Source organism: Falco naumanni, chromosome 9 (genome assembly GCF_017639655.2).
Source record: "Falco naumanni isolate bFalNau1 chromosome 9, bFalNau1.pat, whole genome shotgun sequence".
In the NCBI taxonomy this organism is placed as follows: Eukaryota; Metazoa; Chordata; class Aves; order Falconiformes; family Falconidae; genus Falco; species Falco naumanni.
This window is the reverse complement of record NC_054062.1, coordinates 33,487,752-33,502,981: the sequence shown is the minus strand read 5'-3', so window position 1 is coordinate 33,502,981 and position 15,230 is coordinate 33,487,752. Positions and strand designations below refer to the sequence as shown.

The following is a 15,230-nucleotide window of genomic DNA, read 5'->3' as shown; positions in this document are numbered from 1 at the left end:
TGGCCTGTGTGTTTAGAGGTGTGCTGGAAGGTCCCCCTAGCTCGAATTACTCATTTTCTACTTTGGTTGAAGCAGCCAAATTGCTGCCAAGGCTAAAATTTGTTGCGGCTTTCAAATGGATGGGGAGTCTGTTTGAAGGGACCATTTAGAAGGGAGTCACAAATCACCTCAGCAATATTCCATTTCACAGATTTATTTATTTTGGTGAGTGAGATTCCAGTGAGGAATGGGCGCTTGATGGGCTGGGAGTTTGCTGATTTTTCTCAACAGCTTCATGGCTGCTTTTCCAGTTTGGGAATATGTGTGTGCACATGTCTGTGTTAGAATAAATGAAAATGTTTCTATGATGATAAGTAACTGTAAGTGGAAAGACTTTTCATGTGTTTATCTAACAATATGTGAAAGAAAAAGAAATGAAAAAGCCTCCTTTAACTGCTGTGCATCTCCTGGTTCTGCTGATTCACGTGTGCATTAGGACCACACAGGCAATTTCCCGCTGTCACTTTTTTTGTTCAGGCAGCCCCTGCTAAATATACTTGTTTGGATAAAGCAAGAGCTGGGAAATGAAATTAGCTTATGCCTTCTGGAGGGGCAACTGGTGTTTTCTTGTTCGTGTGAAAGTGATGTGATGGAGTGGTGGAGGGAGAGGTTAATTTCCTGGCTTAATTCAGTTAGCGTGCGCATTATTTGGTTCTTCCTGATAAATTCATATGAAGCAGCTTTTCTACTCTGCAGCTTCTTAGTTAAGTAATCTGGAAGAGTCATGAGGAGGAAACACTGGTCTGGGTGGCCATGTGAATGGAGCGGTCTGGGAAGGTGTTTAGTTTGCCTTGCAAGTGGGGTGGTAGGTCTACCATCTGCCACTGCCCTATGGCCATTCCTCCTCTGACGTGGAGTGCATGGCTCCTAGACCATTTTTCAAAGTCTTTTAGCTCTCTCCAGTTTACCTTTTGCTTCCGTCTGTCATCTTTGATGGCATTACACCCTGGACATGAAATAGAAGATTGAAATCTGAGCACCAAGGGACTTGTCTGTTTAATTTAATCTGCCATGCCACAGAGTGGAAGCAAAACACACAGCCCAGGCGTGTGCAAGGACACAACGTACCTGACCAGTGCTCCCAGAGGTCCACCCAGCACTGCCAACCATAGTTCAAAGTTGGAGCTGCATCAGTGCTGCCCAGTGTGTGCAGCTGGTGTTCTGGCTGGTGCCACCTCATCTCTCTTAGGATGTGAAGTGTCCAAGAGTAAACACCTATTACCTGCTGTCCTAGTCTCTGCTTTTAGGTCCTCAGTGGAAACACAGAGATTGCTGTTTGGGGAACCATTGGTAGAAGAGGGTACACTGGCTGAATGGGTTGAACATCAGTTCAAATAACCCTGCCAATACACAAAGTCAACAGGAAGCCATCAAGTGAGCACAATGCTGTCTCCCTGTTCAGAGCAGGGTGGGAATGAAGATGATTCAAGGTTTGGGCATTGACCTGCAGAGGCCTGTGATCAGCTGCTTCAGTAGCTCTACACCGCTGGGTAGCAGGAACAGCACGGAGGGGAAGGAATTTTTAGTTTGGATGCAGAAGTTTTACTGTAGTTCATGCATTGGTTTTCTCCTATGCAGGATTATCTAGTGGTTTTCGTGAGTTTTTGTCACCACTTGGAGGTTCAAAAGTTTCCTTGTACGGTTGCTTACGGGTTTTTCAGATTGCCACAGTTTAACTTCATAGTGAAAAATGCGCTTATTCAGTTGCTGTCCTGCATGAAGCAATCTGTAGTGTTTTGAGGTGAATGGGGGTCTGAAAGCATGAAGAGATTATTTGTATTAGTGATGTTTCCGATGCATCAGTGTCTGGATAGAGAGACGTTGTTCAGAACCCTTCTATTTTTCCAGTGTATATCATTGTCTGTCATCATTTGCTTGACCTGGCCTTAATCTGATATCACTTGAACTATAAAATGCTTTCAGACACTTACCAGCCAGTTGGCTATTGAGTGTAGACAACAAAGCGTAGATCTTTTTTTTTTTTTTTTCTTTTCTTTTTTTGTCATTTCATCATAAGAGTATACTCACGTTTAAAACTGGCAACAGGCACCATTTCACCAATGAAATATGAAGTCTGGGAAGTGTCTGAAATGAGGAACGTTTCCTTTGCATCCCTTGCCGAAAGTAAGTGTTTCTTAGATGGATGATCAAGACTGTCTGTCCAGCCTCGTGCTCTGAGACACACACTGTAGTGAACCTTGGCAATGCAGCATTCACTCTCCAGTAGCATTAGCACAGCTAGGAAAGGATGTCATTGCATCTGATCAGTGTAAATTAAGATCCTCCTTAATGGAAAACATCCCAGTACACCTCATGCGGTTACTTATTTCCTGGTCTTAATACCAGTGGGCTCTTGTTGTTTCAGTCTGTTTGGGGTCAGATGAATGTCTCATTGCTGTTCACTGTAAAGCAAAAAGATGACTGGCAAGAACAGGAATATGGGGCTTAAATAATTTATAGCTCCATGCATTCAAACACAAACTAACAGAAAAGTAACTAAGGCTCTTCCCATTCTTGTTAAATCACCCTTCTGTAGCCTTAACTTTTCCACGGCAGATGGAAGAACACAACCATAAATGTTTGCAGAAGACGCTGAAGTATTTACGTGGCATGGCACGCACACCCAGTAGCAACTTCCTTTCAACAAGTAACACAGATGAAAGCTGTCTGCAAATGTTATATGTAGATGAAATTCCATATACCACTTCGAATTCTAATTTTGCATGCAATAAAAGCTTACGCTAGCAGATGGAAGTATTAACCACGTTTTAGAAAGAATGCCATCTGAGGCTGCTGATCACTCATCAGTTGGCGGTGTCTCTGCCCCACAGAGGTAGCATGTAAGCCTGACAGATAAGCCTTCAGGATTTTTAATACCTCATCTAAGGCAACTGTGAGCCTCCTGTTTCCCTCACACAAAAGAAGGGAGGCGGATACCCAACCATTTTGTGTAAAAAGGGATCTTAAGGGAAAAGCTTTGTTAAATGATACAGGAGGAAGATAATTAAATAGATCTGGATGAAACTGCAAAAGGAAAGCAGCTTCCTCTCCTGAGACAGTGGGAGAGTGGTGTGATTTCATATCTCAGACGTGATGGGCTTTGGTCCCCTTCTGCCCAAATATGATTTGTGCCTGTATCACAAACACTTAAAGTCTTTCTCGTGCTTACAAAATCCCTGAATGTTTTAAATCGTTTTAAGATCCACCAAGTATTTAAATAAGCAGGGTTGTCAGGGTGTGTTATGATAGGATGGAAAATGTCAGGGATGGGTGTGAGCAAATACTGAAAGCAAATTACCCCTCTTTTCTTCAGTCTATCAACAGTGGTGGAAAAATGTAAATAGTGTGTCCATGGACTGAGTTTTTCAGGGGTTGCAGAAACCTAATACCTTGCACTGCAAATTAGAGAGTTAAGGGGCAGGGGGAGCTAATACAGGTGTGTCTAAGGCAAACAAACAGGTAAGGCCCTTTGTTTATAACCAGAGCTGCATCCTGCTTGCCTCTCCTGATGAGTCTGTGCGAGTCTGTAGAGAAAACTGGCATCGGATCATTCAGGCTGATGGACTTGGAAAGGGGTAGGTAGGGCTGTTGAACTGCATCTGTGGTGGACAGCGGGTATCACTGCGCTGTGTGCACAGGCTGTCCTCCTGTTTGTTTGCAGCCCTCTGCCCAGAAGCTGTAGTTGATGTGTATTGCCTGGCCCAGGTCCCCCCATCCTGTGCTAGGCCAGAGAGCTAATAGAAATCGCTGTGCTGAAGTGGTATCAGAGAGGGGACGCTTGGCAGCAGGCTCACAGAGGCCGGGCATCTGCTCTTCCTCACAATTCATCTCGTTCTTCCTCGCTGCAAATGCAGGCGCTCCTTTGGCTGTTCATGAAGGGCCGGCAGCCCAGGGTCCAGACAGCGTTGAACACTGTGTCTGCGACGGATTCACAAGCTGTGGAGAAGGAAGAGATCAGGCAGGTAAGTAACAGGCACTCCGGGACATCTGAGGGCTGGGTGGAAGCAACCTCCCTTGAGCCGTGCACCGAGTTACGTGGTATTTGCAGTTGGAAGCATAGGCTGTCTTTTTCTCTCTGGGTATTAGGTTTTTATATATCTAGAGGTTCCCTCTTCCCTCTTGCTGAACTGGGAGCTCATTTCTCCCTAGGATGACACTGATCTAGCATTAACTTCTCTCCCCTCTAATCCCTTTCCTTTCTTGCCTCTCTCAGGCTTTTCTGGCTGATGGATCATTTGGGGCGCTGCAAATAGCACTGTGATCTGCTTGGTAGATTTCCCAGAAGACCTCCACGGTGTACTGTCTTTCCTGGTGCTCTCTCCCCTCAGTTTTGCTTATAGCCACTACTAACCAACCTTTTCTGCTTTCTGGGAGTTACAATGCCAGCTGCCAGCCAGCTTGAAAAATTCTGCTGTGGTTGCAACAGCAAAACTGTTAATACAGTCTGCCTGACCGCTAGCCCCTCCTCTTCTGCAAAAACAAGCTTGAAACTGCTTGTTAGTAAGTAAATAGGTTAATATTAGGTCTTTTAGGGTTTACTCACTGGCACTAACAATAATTGCTGTATGCATAAGGGATTTGGGAAAGCCCTGCCTTTGGAACTGCCTCCTCCTGCCTCAGTCTCTCCGAGCACCTTGCTCTGCTCCTGCTGCTTCAGGGGTCTGCTTGGCTGGAGGGTTCTGCTCGGCTGGCAGGCATTGAAGAAGCTGTAGTGAGTCAGTGGGAAAACCAAGGTTTTGGTTAACTGGCACTGCTGCAGCTGGGATCTTTCTGCCCACAGGAAGGGAGTGCTGCTGCTCCTCGCCAGCCTTTCTCTGGACCCCTGGTGACTGAGTGGAAAAGAATCCCAGATAAGAGTTGGGATGGCAGTGGAGAAGGAGGAGGACTGTGTGACAGGAGCTGCTCGGAGCTGTCCTGAGGACAGGGAGTGGTAGGTATAGAGCACAAGGCACGGGGAGGAGAGGATAGCCCAGAGGTTTGTTCATGTTAGCAACTACCTGTCCCTTCTGCAGCAACTAGGACAGAGTTGCTGTCTAGTAGGAATCTAGTCCTACTTGACTATAGGCAGAGGTGGCTTGCTCAGCCAAGGGCTGTGGGCTCTGCTCCACCTTAAGTCCCTAGGATCTATCTGTTTGCTTCGCTGCTGCAAGCAGAAAGAAAAAAGGAGGGATCTGAAAAAATGGCAGGGGAAAATCTGAAGAGATAGGAAGAGGTTGGTTGCATGAGGACCTGTAGATAAGGGTGACCATGAAAGATTGGCTGTACTTGGCCTGTAGCACTTAGATTTCTGTCCACATCTTTGTTTTCTCTGGCCTGGACACTCTTTCCAAACATTTATCTGTGATGAGGTAGAAAGCCATCTGTACTAGTACCAGTGTCATGCAGTGTGTCCTAATCAGGCTGCACCTTTGGAAAAAAAAACCCGCACATTTAACTATACCTTACAGCAGGGCATTGGCAGAGGGGATGAACCCAGAGGGGCTGGCTGCCATTAGCTGCAAGCAGCTCAGCAGCACCATGAGGCTTATTCTGCTTTGGGAATGGGCTGTTCTCAGGGGCTCTGCCAGGTTTGCATACCTGAGCTTCTGTAAATATCTTTAACTGCTTCAGGGTCACCTGCTGTTGGAAGGTCTTATCTCTGCCTGTCCTACATTACTGCCACACAGCCCGTCTGCAAGAGATGGATACCTGCCTTACAGAGGATAGGGACACTGAAATGGCCTCAGGAGGAGCCTGGGGGAGGCTTCCCTGCTGTGCCCGACATCTGGTAGCGACCTCTGGTTTCTACCTCCTCGCATGGTGCAGAGGTGCTTGATGTTGGCACAGAGGATCGAGAGGCAAGCTTGGCCTATCACACATGTAACCTTCACAGAGGTTACCAAATGCAGCCTTTACGAAAAAGCTCTTCTCAGACTTGCAGACTGAGGCTTTTAAAATTAGGCAAAACCAGGGTGGCTCTTCAGCTGCAGACACACCATGAGAACTTGGTTAGCATGGGGGCTTCTGAGCAATCCAGATCTCCTTGCAGTGGCTCCTTCACCAGCCACTCTATGGTGTGTCCCTGGTGCCATCATCATCTCTTATCTGTGAACCACGTTGCAGACAGCCCTTGTCCTTGGCTCTCCCAGCTTGTTGGCCCTTGGCCACGTACAGGTTTCAGTGTGTGGCTTACTGGCTCTGGAAGGCTTTTTGGTCTCCTTTGAATGGGCGGCATCCAACAGTTGAAGGCATTACTTCTAGGATTCTTTTGTTGTTTGTTTCTTTTCTTTCCACATGTGTTTTGTAATGTTTTCCAAATGTAAATATTTTTAGGTTTCTAGTCTTGGGACAGAAGTGTGTGTGGAGGGGGCAGATGTCAGGGGTCTCACTCCTCCCTGACCCCTCTATGACAAGTGCAGGACAGATGTGCTGCTCCCTACAGCAGATTTTTGCTTCCTTTGGCAAGGTAAGGGCTCCCTGCCCACACCCTCCCCTCCCTGCCACTGCTTGCTCCCTCCACAGGGCATGTGAGCTGGGGAGCCTACCTTCCACCTTGGAGACGAATCCGAGGCTGCGCTTGAGGTCGGAGCAGATGGAGTGGAGGCACCAGCGGAACTTGGCATCGCAGCGGTATTTGTTGGCCCCACAGGTGTCGTAACAAATGTCCAGCTGGTTACAGCACTTGGTCATGGCAGGGATACCCAGATCTAGCTGGGGAGAGAGAGGAAAGAAGTGTCCCTTGGCTGTGTCCTGGCCTGAGACTCCAACAGCTGCAAATGGGTGAGGTGTTGCAGAGGCCAGCTGGCTTCTTTTTCAGAAGCTACTCCTGATAGCTGTGGCAGCAGAATGGAACACATGCCTCTCCCTCACCATCTAAAGAAAGTGGCAACAGTAGTGCAGGTCCAACGCAGGGCAGACTACATTCCTTTCTCTCCTCTCTGTTGTGGGGGATTAACTTCTGGTAGAAACAGCCCCTCTGCAAGTATTTGTTAGATCTCATTTATCAGAGCTCATTGGAGAGCTTCCTGTCCTTGCCAGCAGTAGCTCAGGCCCCTTTTCTCTTTCCTCCTTTTCCCACAACCTGACCAGTCCTGCTTCTTGGCCTAATAAATCTGCTCTAAGTTTTATTAATGCCTTGTTTTTCAGAGATGCATTTGTGAGGCCAAGGACAGCTTGGTCAGGGGAGTTCTGCTTGCTTGGAGGTAAACAGCAAGTTTAGCTAATAACCGTGGAGGTGATGGGATAGAAGGCCTGTGTCCTGGAGAGATGGGACTCATTAGCTTGCTACAAATTCCTCCTCTTTTTGGCCTTCCTCATGTAATATTTAGGAGATGAACTGTTTCTTCATTGCGCTTAGTGCTCATGACTGCTGGCATAAGGAAGAGGTACCACAGAAATGCCCACAAGGTTTGCAATGAAACGTAGTTTTAAGGAACTAATCTTAACATGAAAAATGGCCTGTAAAGAGAGGGTATTTCACAGCAGGAATTAGCTTAATTGCCGCAGACTTCATGGTCAGCAGTAATGCATGAGCTAAATAGTAATCCCTGCTCTGAGAGCCTCCTGGGAGTGCTTTTCCTGGTGATTCCTATATGATTTTATTAATTGCCTTTAAAAATAACAAGTGGGTCTGATATTAAAGCCCGTGGGTTTATTTCAGTGCTTGGCAGAGGCAAAAAGCATGGAGTAAACAAGGGGCCAGATGTGGAGCATGCATTCAAGTATTGCTGTTCGCACGTTAGGCTATGTCACTAAGATGCCTAGGGTTGAACATCTTCCCTGTCCTATCGCAAGGGCGTAGGATTGTTCAGGGCCTTGATAAAAATACATTTCTCCACACTGGCGCTCTGCTTAGCCAGGTACCCCCTTTTCTTCTTCTAGTGCTAACCTACTTGGGAAACTTTCTCTATTTGTACCATCAGAGGCAATGAGAGCAACAGGCCAGTCCTTTGTAAATGTAACTTTTGTCTGTGTGATTCCTGTTTTACTGCCACCGGCAGCTGGGATCTTACTGCCTCCCTGACTGACAGTAGGTTAGGCAGTGCTCAGACTGACACGTTCGCCTTGCCTGCCGTCAGCTGGCAGTCATGTCTTTTGGCAGTCCCAGGCACATAGCTTGTCCCCTAACACCACATAAGTGACATTTCCTCCATTTTCCAGAGCTCTGGCTTCAGCTGCAAAGAGAAACCATCACACGGGCGCTACATAGCAAGGCAAGCCTTTTCCCTCCCCAATGTTATTAGCTGGTAGCTGTGATTAGAGAACTGCATCGTTTGGAAATGGTGGGTGTGGCAGTACATACACTTTCGGGTACCTTGAGCCCCAGAAAATAGGAGCTACAGCCGTTGGGTTCTTGGGGTTTGTAGTGAGGTCGCGGCATTGGAGCCTTCCCTGATAAAGAAAGGAAAAATGTTAGGACAGCCGAATCTTCCCAGGAGAAGCACCAAAAAGCAAGGAGTGACGGGCAGCTCCCCTTTGGTCTGCATCCCCAAACACTTCATTCTCCTCGCAGAGATGCAAGGAGCAAAGGGTGGGTACTAGAGCTGGCTGAGACACTGGCCCTGTTCTTAGCTCAGTCTTGTCGAGGCTCTGCAGCCTGACTTAGCTTGCACCTCCTCTGGCATGGCTACTGGAGCACTGCGATGTGGGTGAACTGGGTCCCCAATGCCTCTCAAATGTTTAAGCTGGTCTGAGGCCAGTCCCTAGATCTGGGACTCTCCCCAGCTTTTACAAATGGGCAAGTCCCTCTTTGCAGCATGGGGTTTTTGAGTTGAGCAGCCCTCCATGCTGGAGCTAGTGCCTCAAACTTCCCAAATCCCCTAGGAGCTTTTTCACATGCTTCTTGAGAGCTCTGTACAGCTGGGATCACCCAACTGTTTTTTTAACTCCTTCAAGAAACTACTAGATAAACTACTAGTTTAGCAAAGGGATTTCTTTCCATTCTCAGTTCATTCTCAGAGGGTTGGTGTGCTATGGGTTCTCAGAAAATTGTGCTAGACCTTGCATGTCTGAGCTTGCTCCGAGCAGGAGGTCTTCTTGGTCAGTTTTCTGCATGTGGTGATGCACTGCATTTTTCAAATAGTTTCTATTCCTTTATCTCCGCCCTTCCTTAATATGCTTCTTAATATGTGTAGAGTAGTAAGAATTGCCCCCGTGAATAATTATTTACCCACTATAGAAAGATTCCAGCAGACAATTGGCTAACAGTAGCTTGAGCAGCAAGGTAATACGTTTTACTTTGCTACGAAGGTGTGCAAGCCCTCCTGTCTGCCTGCTCGCCTGCGCTGGGGCTTTGTGGATGGCTGGGCGAGCGCTCTGGGTGCGAAGGGGGGACTCCCAGGACTGGGGTGGGAACTGTCCATGCGGAAAGCAGATCGGTTTATTCCCTGCCCTGTCTCATCCTCTTTTCTGTCATCCCTGCCTCAGCCTCCATCTCCACCCAGCCTAACACCTCCCGTTTGGGGGAGGACAAGTCACCAGGCTGCTTGTGTGCCTTGACCCCACCGTGCAAGGAGCTTGTTTAAAGGTGGGAGAGGATTCTCCCCTGGAGAAGTTGCAGGGACTTCCCCTCATGGAGTTGGGTTTCTCTGTGCTGTCCGTTGATGTGTATTCAGTGCTTGTTCTGTTTCGGTCCCAGCCGGGTTTATAAAGGGGACACCTCAACTGCAGAGTGAGATGTTAAAAAAAGACATTTGAACCCTGCTCTGGGAAAACTTTGTGAGCTGTGTGAATACTCCAGCAAAAAAAGTGCGAGCTGTGCCTCCTGTCTGTCAATCAACCTCTAGCATTAAGTTTCTGCTTCCCTGAGCACTGCTAGAGAATTTATATAGATGTAAATTAGATCTAATTTAGCTCTTCAGGCAGGGTTGGGTTCTTTTAAACTCAGTTTCCACTGTTTTCTTCTTGTCAGCACCAATAATCATTTAAGATGCTTTCCCTTTTTTCTGTCAAAGTATGCCAAAATACCGGGGGTTAATATAGCCATAAATCAGCGGTGTTCTTGAGAAGACCTCACAGCCAAATGCCTCAAAAGGCCTTACGCAGGAATGTTCCCAGCACCTTCTAAATTAAAATTTGCCAGAGCGGTTGTTTAAACAACAGATTTGCAACAAATAAACAACAAACTGGAATCCTGTCCAGCTGTGAGGCGGCAATAGCCAATTTTCTCCAACCCTACAGAAATGCAGTATGCACTGAGGATTTAGCTGTCTGCAGGCCAAGATAAAGCTCTCTAGTTGACATTGCCATTTGTGTGAGAAGGTATTTCTCAGTCTAACTGTTACTACTGTGTGTTGCAACCTTTTTGAACAGGTCACATCTGCTTCATGCTTCAGGTGTAATTTTCTAGTGTAGAAAGCATTGTTATCTTGAGCGGGTAGAGCTGAGTTAACAGTAGTCAAAAAGCACAAATTGGTTGGTTGCAGCACACCGTTGTTATAGGATTATCTTTAGACCAAAAACTCAAGGCTCTGGAGGTACGCTGACGCAAAATAACTTCTGAGTTCATGATGCATTGCACATGACATAATGTAATGTGCAATTACATGGTGGTTACGCTATAGAGAGAAGGAATTGTGTCTTTATATGGGCTGAATCTATAACCCAAGGCTCCCAGCAATATAACAAGAGGAGAGCTGCATCCAGGTGTCAGTGCCTAGCTGCTCTTTTGGAAAGGGATGAGAATTGGGACTCGAAATTCAAATGTTCTTGAACTGAGGTAGCAGCCAGAGGAAAATTCAAAATCCAAGGTGGGTTTTGCAGGATGGGTTCAAATTTTAATTACTTGCTTGTCATACTGACAATAAGTTATGTTCCAGCAGTACATTGTCGATTAATGGGATAAGGTGGCAAGTCAGAGTAGGAGTGGGCTGTTTGGAGGTATGGAGATAACTGTGTTTCTGGAGATAACCTTCCATTAATCTGAAGTTACAGATATTATAGTGTCTTAGAAAGTTGTCCTGAGAAAAAAAATATCTCACATGAGAATCATGATCAACAAAACATTGAACTGCCTTCAAGATGAGCCACTGTAGGAAACCTTGCCCCACTCCTCTCTGAAAAACAAAGCTTAATCATTTGTGGAGTGCCTCTTTGAGCACTCTTTCTCAGCTAAATAAAGTCCAAGAAGGCACAGTTAACCCCTCTCCCACATCTTGTTTTCTAGCTAACAGCTAAACAAAAGCAAAGCAGAAATAATAGGTGTTTCTGACTCTATGTGAGCATCAGCTCAGTGCTCTTGTTATCAGTTACTGCTTGCCCATCCTAAAGGCATGTCTGTGACAGGGGAAGAAACTTGGTGGGTCACACCGGCTGTTTTGCTAGCTGTGTTTCACCAGGGACCTGTTGTGGTCTGTCTGCCTGCTGCAGGGCATTGCTGGGGAGAGCTGCAGAAGGCAGCTGCAAGCACAGCAGGGCCTGCCCAGCAGCATGCTGAAGAGCAATGCTGATGTGTAAAAGCACAGCATTACTGAGGAAGCTGGTTCTTTGGAAAAAGATCTATTTCAGGGCACTGCCTTGTTGGAACAGCCTTAGAGGAGAACTGAAACTGAGTTTCTAATGGGAAGCTAGTTTCCCTGGTGCATTGTAATATCTCCAGACTGTTGTAGCTATGCCAAGAGACTGGAAAACAGCCAGCTGGCTAGAGCAGCTGCTGGCAATGCAGGAGGTCTCAGACACTGCAGTACTGGTACACCGACAGAGGGAAGTGAACGTATTTCTGGGTGAATAGATGGTCTTGGGACTCCTTGCTGTTTTTAGTGATCCACTGTTACTTCTCTGCCCCAGGCAAGCAGGCTGTGAGCAGAAGTTGCCCATACTTATCACAGCCTTTTAGTGCTGGAGAGCTGAGTTTGAAGCTTCTTTTCCTACAGCCTGGATGTGCTTTCTCATCTTAAGCCCCTCAGGAACAAATGTTGAGCAAAACATTGAAGGCCTCCCTGGCCAGACAGCTGAAGGAAGCCATCAAGGGATTTTCTCCCAGTTCAGGCTGTTTCCCCCTCTGAGACGCCCAGAGAGGTTTTGTAAGGAGGAGGAGATATTTGCCGGCAAACACTAGCATAACCCTAATGTCCTGATTTAAGAGAGTAATCCATCAAGCTGTTTGCAGACCTCACTAGCTGCTGAAAAATCAAGAGGTGAGTCTTACAGCCAGAACAGCCAAGTGCTACGTGCTCAGCTGAAGATGGATGTGGCAATCACAGGTGAGTCCTGACCTTTATCATGGCAAAATAAGCTATTATTGGTGTCTCTTGGCTGAAATCAAAGGAAGTAGAAGGCATAGTTTTTGCTGTGTGCCTGGGGAAAAAGCAATCAGGCCCTGATTCAGCAGGAAGATGGTAAAGATGGTTTGTGTTAATTTTTCTGGGGACAGACTGGGTCTTGCTGGTTTGGGATTATCCCTGCCATCCCCTCCCTGGGTCTCACTTGTTTGGGATTGTCCCTGCATCCCCTCCATTTGCAGTTTACAATGTCTGTGCTAGAGACGAGCATGGTCAAATGGTCCTGGAAGGCTCCACAAAGACCCTTGGAGGTGCACAGGCAGTGTTTCAAGAGTTCCCTCCTTTAGCCAGTGATTAATGAGTTGTTCAGCAGAGGACAAGAACAGGGCTAGCAATGTGCTTGTTTGTTTTCCTTCCTAGGTAAAACCTTTCTCCAGTAAGGTGCAGGATGCTCTCAGGGAGCAGGCAGACATTTGCACCATTCTGTGGAGGTGCTCTTCCCCCTGCCCAGAGTGCAGGGACAGGGGCAGGGAGAGCCCTAGCCTCAGGATATGCCCAAGAGCGATGACTTCTCCAAGACTTGGTGAGTCCTGAGATGCCTTGAAACTAGCTCTGAGTATCAGCTTTCCCAAATCTCGTCTCAGGCCCACTGCACTACCAGGGTTTTCAATCATGACATGAAGAAGGGCAAGCCTCTTTCTGCTCTGAATTTGAAGCATGTGTGGACCTCAAGAGAGGTTGTCACACATGTTGTGGGGCTGCCACCACAGGGCCCCACAGAGCAGCCATGCCCTCCTGAGCTGCTGCAGAGAAGCAGCTCTAGCCAGGGAGTGCCACAGGGCCCCGGGCTGAGGGACAGTGGCCACTGGGGCTGGGGCGCCTGGTGCCCTGCAGGTCTGTGGGGCTGAGGTGCCTGGCTTACTGCTCCCTGTTTGCTGTTAGCCATGGGGCCTGGGAAGCAGAGCTGGCAGGAGCAGAAGGACAGATGTATACACATCGTTAAACAAAACAAAAGCAATCCAACAACCTTAAGGCTGATTTTAAACTCCCCTTGTGGCCACACTTTGGCTAAGGGTGGCCCATCTGCCCTCTCGCCCTGACAGGGAACTTGGTTCCCGGCCCTGCAGCATCTGTGTCTCCCAGCACCCTCACTGCTGGCCTGGGAGGAGCAGGAGGTACTTCCCTCTGGCTGCATCTGTTGGGAGCATTGCAGACAGCCCAGTGCAGGCTGGAGAGGCACAGCGCGCAGCTGGTGTTCTGGAAGAAATGGGATGCAGCAGACTGAAACTTGAATTGGTGGGATTTCTCTAAAGCATGGAATCTGTGTCTGTGAAAACCAGTGCTCAGGGAAGGGGAGGCGCTGACATTGCCTCTGTGCTCACAAGTATCTTGCCCAGGGGGTTACTGGGATGAAGCTGCGGTGGAAAGGGCTGATGGGCAGGCCAAGGTGGCAGAGAGCAAGGAAACCTTGCTGTTCCCAAGCAGGTTGTTTCAGCCGGTACCCTGCTGATGGCTGGTGCTGCCTGTGCCTCCGCCTGCCAGTGCCCCACAGACCTGCACCATAGGGGCCTGCCCTGCTGCACCTCTGCACCTGCCTTGGCTCCTCCTGCCCTGCTCTCCCTGAGATGTCACCCCCTTCATCCTGCCCCCAGGACAAACCAAACTCTTCTTTTTGGTAAATCGCTCTAAAGTCCAAGGCGAGCGGTAGCTGCCTCAGACCGCCTTGAGTACTAAAGGTTCCTCCATGGTTACAGCAGGTCTCGTTTACCTTCCTGTTATCTCCTCTCCTCCAGCCCACGTTATTAGCCAACTCGCAGCTGCTGAACAATGATACTCCGAAGGTTGCTGAGATCAGGGCCACTGGCAATACTAGCAACCCCCTCTGAGTCAGGTCTGCATGGCTGCTCGTCCTCCTTTCTGGGGCCTCCTCACCCTGGTCCTTCTCTCCTGGGGTCTAGGCAGCTGGGCAGCCTGGTTACCCATATGCCCTGCCTGTAAAACCTGTGTCTTCTCCGCTTGTCCCCCTGCACACAGCACAGCAGCTTCAAGATCGGGCTGTTCTTGGTGAGAGGGAAAGATGAGGGTTCCGCGTCCCCGCGCTGGCACTAGCAGGGAAGTTGTGACTCTGCAGTGACTTTTCTGTGCTGAGCACAGTAGGGGTCACGTCATGGATAGGAGCTGGCTGTGGTCTCGGGGGAGTGCTGTGAGTTTCTCTATGAGAGTGAAAGAGGGGAAAGGGCAAGGAAAGAGAAGCCAGCAGGAGTGAGCTTTGCTTACCGTATCGACATCTGTACTGGCAAACGCCGTTTTTTCCCCCAAGCAGTTCCAAGAAGGAGTCAAAGTAGCTGTTAACTGTTTCGAAGCTGTCCCGGATGGCTCCGATGCCCCACTCCGAATAGGTTGACTCTGCTTGGGAAGCTTGGTGGACGGTGTTCTCCTGTGTTGTTTCCTCGCTACATTGTCCTAAGCCCAGGGTCAGGCACAGAACCACTGCCTCAAAAAGCAGCCGCATGCTGCGGTCCGGATCCAGGCCCCAGAGCCCTCGTCCAGGCAGGCAGATGTGTAGGCAGGGAGGAGTGGGAATGAGCTGTTGTGCGTAGGAGGCAGGTATGCACCCCTCTCCCCTGGACTTTAAACACTGCCGAGGGAGCTGGCATGAGGTCACCACAATCAGAGTGCAAAGTGCACCGTGGAGATTTAGACCAAGTTCATCTTGCGGAGAGACACCGGTATGTGAGTTTGCATAATCCCGTTGGAACAGGCTCAGCCTCTGCTGCACCAGGGCTTCAGCTTCCCCAAAAAGAGACTGCTCCCCGGGGTGCTGAGCAGGGTCTGTCTGCTCATGTTGTGTGGCACACAGGACACCCTCCGCCTGCCCCACCGAGGCACTGCATGGGCTGCCCTGTTCTCTCCCCAACCTGTCGGGAGATGAAGAGTATCTCTGCCCAAAATTTCTGCTGCTCCGGCCGTGGGAGTAATAGAGCAGCAGCAGAC

The 15,230-nt window shown here is 48.5% G+C and overlaps 1 protein-coding gene and 1 long non-coding RNA gene across 3 annotated transcripts; one reads left to right on the top strand and one right to left on the bottom strand.

Annotated features, from left to right (window-relative positions):
- Positions 1 to 2,476: 2,476 nt before the first annotated feature.
- On the bottom strand, positions 2,477 to 14,871 carry PLA2G12B (phospholipase A2 group XIIB). Of its 2 annotated transcripts, none has more exons than XM_040606022.1 (4): positions 14,514 to 14,871; positions 8,333 to 8,409; positions 6,564 to 6,729; positions 2,477 to 3,975 (listed from the first exon to the last, which is right to left on the bottom strand). In XM_040606022.1, exons 1-4 carry the CDS (start codon positions 14,746 to 14,748, stop codon positions 3,857 to 3,859), a joined length of 597 nt encoding a protein of 198 aa, XP_040461956.1. In that variant the 5' UTR covers positions 14,749 to 14,871; the 3' UTR covers positions 2,477 to 3,856. The 2 variants fall into 2 exon arrangements, with proteins under 2 accessions (XP_040461956.1, XP_040461955.1); XM_040606021.1 differs by having other exon boundaries at positions 8,321 to 8,409; positions 14,514 to 14,870.
- LOC121093550 lies at positions 3,896 to 6,557 on the top strand. Its single transcript, XR_005829609.1, has 3 exons — positions 3,896 to 4,001; positions 4,820 to 4,969; positions 6,352 to 6,557. It is a non-coding gene; the product is annotated as an uncharacterized LOC121093550 (long non-coding RNA).
- Positions 14,872 to 15,230: the final 359 nt, after the last annotated feature.

Excerpts from the sequence above, each read along its gene's own strand:
- PLA2G12B (XM_040606021.1), bottom strand. The coding sequence starts at position 14,748 with ATGCGGCTGCTTTTTGAGGCAGTGGTTCTGTGCCTGACCCTGGGCTTA. Across the intron at positions 6,730-8,320 it reads GGCTCAAGGTACCCGAAAGT|CTAGATCTGGGTATCCCTGC; the intron begins GTATGTACTGCC and ends CTCTCTCCCCAG. Across the intron at positions 3,976-6,563 it reads ATTCGTCTCCAAGGTGGAAG|CTTGTGAATCCGTCGCAGAC; the intron begins GTAGGCTCCCCA and ends CCTTCTCCACAG.